This window comes from Cupressus sempervirens, chromosome 6 (genome assembly GCF_028749045.1).
Source record: "Cupressus sempervirens isolate cs-2001-9-10 chromosome 6, ASM2874904v1, whole genome shotgun sequence".
Taxonomy (NCBI): Eukaryota; Viridiplantae; Streptophyta; class Pinopsida; order Cupressales; family Cupressaceae; genus Cupressus; species Cupressus sempervirens.
The window spans coordinates 300239574-300248234 of NC_143123.1; the positions used below are offsets into that span (position 1 = coordinate 300239574).

The following is an 8661-nucleotide window of genomic DNA, read 5'->3' on the forward strand; positions in this document are numbered from 1 at the left end:
CTTCTTCCAGTCTTAACTTGAGTAACCTTGCATTTCAGACTTTAAGTAGATAAAAAATACACTATAGTATCAATGTCCTACTTGGTCTTAGGGCTTCTTTTACATACCGAATAACTCAAACTTTCTCTAGGTGCTATTGTTATCTCCTCTTCTCAAATCCTCTTCATCAATAAACTAAATGATAGCTTTCAGACCAAAAATGCAATTGTCTCACCAACACATAGCAGGTTTGACATCATTGTCAAAATAATAGTTGTTGCATTACAGGTTCTTCACTTCAAAACAATCTTATATCAACAATTTCATTGATTAGTAAGAATAAATTTCTTATTAGCCTAAATAATTTAGTTGTTGTTCTTATTATTATTATTAATTATATCTTTATCAAATTTATAAGAATACCACCTAATCCAATTTAATTGATCTCAAAGATGCTTAACTATAAAAATCCTCTTAAAATTATTTGGACACTAGCCATTTATAATAAATCCATTCAAAATAACATAATTATCAAATTATTCTAATAAATTAAAATAAATTTCAATATATTTATATTTATAAAAGGTTCAATTTTATAAATATATTACATTAATTATTTCAATTAATATTCCTTAAATCTTATTTGTACATTCATTAATTGCTTTAAAAAATTTATTGTTATTTATTATTATTTAAATAATGCAAATAAGTTTTATTCCAACGAGACAGAGATATTCCCCTCGACAATTCTTTTTGAGCAAAAGAGTGATAAACTACCGAAAGCGTAAATGCAAGAATTACTTTGACTAAAGCAGACCCACATTTGGGTGGAAAAGGGAATCAAGTTGAGTATGCAAAGCAACTTGAATATTTATTAAATGAAAAGATTCTGAAGTGGGTTGGGGAAAAGAGAGAAAAGAAGTGAAATGTTCAGCTGTGCTACGTTACGTTAAGGGGCCACAAAACGCTAAAGAAAAAGCAAAAGACAGGGAGATAGGAGTCGGCAATTGTTGGCATTACAGCAATACGCAAGATGATACAATTTTTTAGTGTTGCCAAGTTAGAATTTATTTCGAAATACAATGGTTTCCCCCATCAGATAGAATTGGGGATCTGATTTACCTGCAAATGGAGTCGGGCAAGAGCAGCAGCTGGCCATGGAGGAAAAAGTCCACTCCAACGAACACCCACGTTGCAACAGTTTCCCAAAAGAAGGTAAGTTTCTTCATCCAAAATAATGCGCTTGTTGCTTCTCATGCTGACATATTTTCATTGCTGTAACAGGGGACGGAGACAGGAACACCCAGCGGCATTCCAAATTATGGGAGACGCTCCCAAAGTAGTTTATCTGAGACGCTGCTTACCGATAACAACAGTCTCCTTCAACAACAGCATGCCCAGATTGCTGAAGCAGCTGTTTCAGGTTCATTTCTTCATTTCCCTGTACATGAATGTGTGTGCGTAATTAATGGAGTAGGCATCCTGATGATGGCAGAGTTTGATATGTGTGTACTTGTAGGGAGGCAGAAGGCAGAAGAGAGGTGGATGGCAATGGAGGCGAAGATGGGTGAGGCAGAGCAGCAACTGATCGCGGCGGAGGCAGAGAAGAGCGTTGCTCTCGCATCCCTTCAACAGCGGGACGCCTCTCTCGCACTCCTCACGCAGGGGAAAGAGAGAGCTGAAGCTCAACTTCACTCTCTCTACGCCAACATGACCGCTCTCCTCAAAGAGAACTCCCGATTGAAATACGAGCTTCACCTCCTCAACAAGGAGCACCACATTCGGACTGGTGCAACTCCAGCATTTCATCCCAACTCCTCCCCTGCTTCAGGTAAACTCCAATTGGGCGGGGACGTTGATGGAGTGCATTCAAAGGTGTTTGACACACTTGAATCTGAGCTTCAGGTGTTGAGAGAAGTGGAAGCCAATGCAGGGGATGGGGATGGGGACGGGGATGCAGATGCGGATGACCTGTCTTGTGCTCAATCATTGGCATCCGCCATGATTGCGGAGCTGGACCACTTCAGGAGGGACAAGGCCCTGATGCTCTTTGAAGATCAGTTGACTGAGATCGAGAGTGCTGCTTCTTCCTCTCACCCCAACACAAGAACATCTCTCAAACAAGAAATCGAGATTCAGGCAGCAGACAGGAAGACTTGGAGGCCAATGTATGCCACGAGTGACACTGCTTCTAAGTACTGTACGAGTATTGGGGAGATAGTGAAGCTGGTGAAAGCTCTGGCTCATCCATTGCTCTACTCCACCACGATTAGCAGCAACAAAAGTTTTGCTGACAACAAGTTCAATGTTCCCAGTGGTTCCGAATTGAGTGAGTCCGATTTGCAGTTAAACATAGAGAAGCTTGAGGGGATGAAGGAGAAGGCTGGTGCAAGTGTGTCGTCGTGGGCAGCGGTGGAGTTTTTAGAGGTATTGGTCGGAGTTCTCAATCGTCTAGTCAAAATCACATTGTACAGAAATGCTCAGAGAGATGGATGCTCCGATGACTGTGACGATGATCAAGACGACGATCTCACTGGATTTGCTTCGGTTAGCCAAAAGATTAACTCTGCCTCCTTCAATAACTTCCTCTCTCCTCTGCCCAATATTCCTTCAAAAGTGTGAGATGCGATTTCGACTTGGTTCACTTTTTACTTCTTCCCCGTCTCTTTCTTGATTTCATCACATCTATCTCTATCTGTGCAGGGATTTCAATCGGGAGACAATGCGGCATGACAGATTACCCACAAAGGTCTTTTCTTTCTCATATCTCCTCTTTCCCAACAGATGCTTAATTGTATTCTTGCCCATTAAACTAACCGTGTATAAGTTTGTCATGTGTAGATAGAAGGGGGTGAGAATGAGCAAGTGAAGAGTTGGGAGAAGCAGGGAGTGGTGGGAGGGCATGGACATCCATCTCTGAATTCAAAGCAGGGAGTGGTGGGAGGGCATGGACATCCATCTCTGAATTCAAAGCATCTCGTTAGTACTCCAACTAATTCCAATTCTTCTTCTTCCTCTTCCAAGCTCTTTCACTTCAACTCCAACTACATAAAGACTGCGATTCGCTCTACAGTATCCAAAACCAGGACTCAATCAAGTGTAACGGCCCCGTCATATCCCCATATCAAGTCAAAGCCTCCCAATAAACTCCTCAACCGACTTCTTTCCTTTTCATGATCTGCATAACCTAGAAGCATTTTATATAATAATTACATTGGTTGATTGATGATCGGGGAAGAATTTGTAATTGCCAATGGTAAGAACTATGCATAGATATTGTGTACTCCGTATGATTGTATAATTCTGAGTGTAAACATCATTACTCTCTTGGCATGAATGGGAAGATTTTTTTGATTTTTTTCTGATTTTGAATAAAAATTTAAGTGATTGAAAAATAATAGTATAATATTGTTTTTTTACTAATTAATAATTTAATTGTAATGTTGGATAGATTATATTTAATAATTAGTAGTATTGTATATATGTATAATTTATTTAAATAATTTGTCTATATAAATGTGTTAAGATGAGAAATATGAAATATAAAATTATTTATAGAAGAATGAATTTAGATATGATTTATAGCTAGTCTTTGTAGATGAAAATTTAAAAATAATATTGAAAGTTTTTCAAATCAGCTCACTATAACTTTCAAATTGTATGGTTTGATTTGACAAATGTATGGTAATTTACAAATTGATTATATAGATAATTTGCATGGAGAAACTTGATCTTATATTTCAAAGAGTGAAGTAGCATGTCAACCTAAACCTAATATTGATAGATACTAGCACCACCATTAATAAAATTATACAATAGCACAATATATCGCCCTTAGATTGCAAAGGGTTCAAGTGGTGATGAACGCAAAGAATTCTACATTCTATTAACATTAAAAAAAAATACAAGATTGAACACTAAACTAAGGGTCTTGCAATAGTATACATGGGTATTAAATACACTCAATATATAGATACAAGATGTTTGTTTGTATGTATGTATGTGTAGTGTATGTGTGTGTTTGTATGGACATGCGTGTGTATGTGTATCATAAAGGAAGATATATTTATTTATGAGAAGACAATAATTCAGCACCTATGAAGGGTCATGGTGTAAAAATATCTATATTTGTTTTCTACCCTTCTTTATCCATTACATTAAGGCATAAATTATACCATGACATAAATATGTCTCATATCCTTGATAAATTCTTTCTTGTCTTGATTGTTAAAATCATAATGTATGATGGCAAGGAGAGGACCAAACCTTGGACATTTTTTGTAGTGAGTTTTATAAAAGAGCAGTGATTATAGCTTGGAAGGGAATAATTATAATATTTGGTGGCAGTGCATGCTAGCTCTTAGCCCACGAGAGGGTTAGGTATCTAAGGGATGACATATTTAGAAGAGATATGAAAGTGATTCCAAAGATAAGAAAATGTCAAGTGTACTCTATAGTTGATCAACTGATGATGGATAAAATGATTAATATAATTATAAATTGAAAATGTCCATTGAAAAATTAGAATTATAGAGAGAACATTTGTTTTTTTTTTAAATGCTTTATAAAATAAACATGGAGGAGGAAATAAGTTTGAAAAAGATTCAATAGAGATAAGATAGCTACATTAAATGATATAAAATGTTAGGAAGTTTTGTGTTTAGGGCATGCTGAGAGGGATTCTATTAAGAGTATTGATATTTCACTAGTAGATTGCGGATGGACAAAGTTGCTACTTAATTAAATAATAGTACACAGTGAGCTCATAATCACAAGTATTAGAAGTACATGTAATAAAAATGGCAAGATCAAAAAAATAGGAGAAGAGTATGAGTGCTCATTTAGAGAATAAAATTTGTGGTGCTTTTCTAAAAGAAAATGGAAACCATATTTTGAAATAGATTTATAAAACATTAAAGTGTGTGAACTAATGAATGGGTTGATAGTTCAATGAGCCTTGTGCCAAAACTAGAAGCTCTAAACTTTATGGAAGAATACTTAGGGTTTATGGTTATTAGGAAGGGTGTCTATACCTCAATCCTAATTTTCCATATAAGGAATACATTGTTTGGATTATGAATTTTTGGGCTATAAATTTTTATTTATGTTGGTAAATATATTTGTCAATGTGATTGTTTCTCTAAACTGAACCATCTTTTCTCAAAGAGCATTATCAATTATTCCAACAATTGGAGATATATTTATGGAATGAAATCTTCCTCCATGTTTGGGAGGGGTAGCTCCCTCATGTGGTGGGATATTTTTGGAATTTTTGTGTACTTTTTACTTGAAATTGCCAAAAAGGAGAAAAGACAAAATTAAAAAATAGGAATAGCTAAAAAGCCCAATGGTAAAATTATGCAAACTAATTGAAATTCCCTAGTTGATAATGAAGTCAAATTGTGTTTTAGCAAAAAAAAAAAAAAAGTCCAATATGCAATGAAGAATAAATAAGGATTAAAAAATCAAACAATGAGGAGATAGGTTACTTTGCACTACTACATTTGAGGTCCTTTTTCCATAGAAAATCATCACAGTAGCGATAAAAAAAACCATCACACTATTGATAGTAGAAAGCATCAAATCCACTATGTTGCATTGGCAACAAGAACTCAAAGTGTCGCAATACTATCACAATTTCGATAGAGAATGTCATCACAAATCCCTTGCTTGGTAGGCATATGACATGACACAAAATCTGTCACAATGTAATAGTGTGATGACTAGGTGTCACAATTTTGCGATGGTCACAACAAGCATTGGACGACAGTAATCAGTGACACATGTATTGGATATATGCTATATGTGATAACTATGTGTCACACCTTTGTGACACTTGGTTGTTGCAAATAATACTGAGTGATGTTTATATGCAACAACATATCGATAGAGATGCCATATATGCCATGGATATGTGTTGCAAGTTTGTGACAGGTCAGTGTAGGATAGTTAGATGTTTTGATGGTGTTATATCCCAATTTTTGTCATAATTAAAACAATAAATGTGTGGTCTTTGATAGGGTTGTCACCTTCTAAAAGATCACCTTCAGGATGCCAAGCTTTCTTGTGACACAGATAACTCTTTTTTGTTAGTCTTCGATCCTCCTCGTAATGGGTATAATTTGACACTCACAAGAGTCATAATCTCTTTTTTGTAATTTAAAAATGGAAACAACAAATATGAACACGTGTTCATATTTGTTGCTGTAATTTTTAACTTTCAAAATAGAGAGTGGATGACTCTTGTGATTGTTGTATTCTTCCCATTACAGGAGGATTGAAGAGTAATGATAAAGACCTATCAATGTCGTAGACAAGCTTGATGTCTTGATCATGACCTTAAGAAGGTGATGACCCTATCAAAGACCAATTTGCATCGCCAAAATAATGTCATAGAAATGTACCAACACTCAATAAAATGAGAGAGATAGCTAGAAATGAGATATAAATCTTGCAAATGATAAAGGAAATTAATCAGATCTATACGATGTATTGAGCTATACTTGATGATCCATCAGACTATGTGGGTGCTCATGAAAGTGGTTTGGTTTCCTACACATGTAATTCAATCATGTTATGTTAGTTAAAAAATTAGGTGAGTGAATCTCATGATCAGTAATCTACTTCAAGATATAACTAAAATAATGGTGAAATTAAGATTATTGGGTCTATAATAGTTTTACAATGCTTAGAATAAGTCTACATTTCCTCTGAGTAATATTTGATATGTTAAAAGACTTAAGATATGAATAAATAATAAGTTACAAATTCAAAAATTTGAATTGCAACAATTACCTAGATTTGGGAAGGAAACTCTAATTTATTTTATTATGCATTTGTTTTCAACTTCTAACTTTTTGGATTTAGTTTGGGAAGTTGAAACACATTTTTAAATTCCTTTGTATGGATGGATAAGGAGGAATAGTAAAAATATACAGGACTGTACTACTAGAAGTGGAGATTTTGCAATAAAACTAAAAAGGTTTTCTCATGAGTTTGGTTTGTTACTATTTTTTATTCATTGAATCTCACATTTGTATGGTTGATAATTATTAATTCTATCATATTCTAAGTCTCTACTCATTTTTTTGAAATGTTTATACATTAAAATATGATTTATATTGATTGGTGCAAGGAAATCAAGGTTTTAATTAGCCTATTTCGATAGAATTTTGGATTTTGGAGTTCATTGCTTGAATGGATTTATGATTATAAATAAATGGGCTACTAATAAATTTACATTAATGTACTAACACGTTTCATGCAAGGAAACTAAGATTTGCAGGGGTACCCTATGCATTTTGTGGAGTAAAGTGAAGGAAAATTGAGGCTAGCCTTTAGCAGCAAGAGTTTTGGCTAAATGAGTTTATATTTTTATGATTTTAGAATTTTTAGGTCATCAAGGACATTCTTTAAGATCAAAAAATTAATCCTAGAAGTGATTGTGGTAAATTGAATAAAGAAAATCTCATTTTAGGGCCTATTTGAGGAGGGTTTTGGGGTTTTCATAGAAAATAAAGTCATAGACTGAAATTGACTATATAATAATTTAATGGGACCAAAATAAAATACTTTCCAAGTTTTGGTAGATTTGGGTTAAGTATTTCTTGTACTTCCTTTGTAAAAGTGGTGGTTTATAAGAGTTAAAAGGGGCCATATTGGTACAACAAGAACACGGTCCAAAAAAAAAACCTATCCAAGTTTATAATATGTTGTAGAAAATAAAAATTGGTGTCTAAAAATGTAATTTATTTTTCAATTTGTTTGGAAAAGTTGTGAGAAAATGGGAAAAAACAGTTGCAGGCTTTCCCAATTTGAGCAAAACTAGGCCTACAAGGAGCAATTTGGAGTTTAAGGATAAAACCCCTACCTAGAATCCTAAAACCTATTGGAACACATCATGTTAGGAAAAAAAAAAGTGATTTAAGTCATTTGGGGCATTGAGTAAGTGATAATTTGATTTTTGACTTCTTGGAGTCATTTAGGTGTCATTAGGCCTATTGGACAAACCTTGTATTTCCCCTATGAATTCATAGAAATTTTGTTACCCACCACACACCTCTACATAATTCTAAAAATATTATATGAGATATACCTTATTTATATGGTTTTTATCAACCATGGATTAATTTGATAGTTTTTTATGTTTTTGAAAGAAATAAAAATTGACTTGTCCTAGTTTTTTTGAAAAACTGTAGAGTTGTGTTTATAGGACTTTAAATTACATTCAATTATACCTAAAAGGCATCTAACTAGTTATAATAGATTGTTAGCTTTCTTTTGTTTCAATTATCTTGTGATTTCATTCATTTCAAAAAAAAGTATGATGGTATTTGTATATACAAGTCTTAGAACTCATGGAAAAGAGGGATCGACAAAAACATAAGAACTTCTTCCCTTTATGTTAAGATCCTCCTCCAAGATTCCTCTTCCCATATTAAAGTCAATGGTACCCTCTCCTTGTCCATAATTTTTTATCATTCTATCAAGCAAGGGTGCCTTGCAACCCCTTCTCTTTTTGTCATTGCCTTTGATGCTCTCTTGTACCTCCTAAGGGATAATTCCCTCTCCCATAATGTGAAAGGGGTTAGGATTCCTGATGATAATGACCTACTGAATATTCAATTTTTTGATGATACGACTCTACTCCTTGAGCTCACAAATCAAAACTTGGAGATTCTC

At 34.2% G+C, this 8661-nt stretch overlaps 1 protein-coding gene across 1 annotated transcript; it reads left to right on the top strand.

The window, feature by feature from the left end:
• Positions 1 to 821: 821 nt before the first annotated feature.
• On the top strand, positions 822 to 3337 carry LOC149552394 (uncharacterized). Its single transcript, XM_089787939.1, has 5 exons — positions 822 to 1194; positions 1264 to 1402; positions 1499 to 2597; positions 2683 to 2728; positions 2821 to 3337. Exons 1-5 carry the CDS (start codon positions 1108 to 1110, stop codon positions 3154 to 3156), a joined length of 1707 nt encoding a protein of 568 aa, XP_089644065.1. The 5' UTR covers positions 822 to 1107; the 3' UTR covers positions 3157 to 3337.
• Positions 3338 to 8661: the final 5324 nt, after the last annotated feature.

Excerpts from the sequence above, each read along its gene's own strand:
- LOC149552394 (XM_089787939.1), top strand. The coding sequence starts at position 1,108 with ATGGAGTCGGGCAAGAGCAGCAGCTGGCCATGGAGGAAAAAGTCCACT. Across the intron at positions 1,195-1,263 it reads CAACAGTTTCCCAAAAGAAG|GGGACGGAGACAGGAACACC; the intron begins GTAAGTTTCTTC and ends TTGCTGTAACAG. Across the intron at positions 2,598-2,682 it reads CCCAATATTCCTTCAAAAGT|GGATTTCAATCGGGAGACAA; the intron begins GTGAGATGCGAT and ends CTATCTGTGCAG.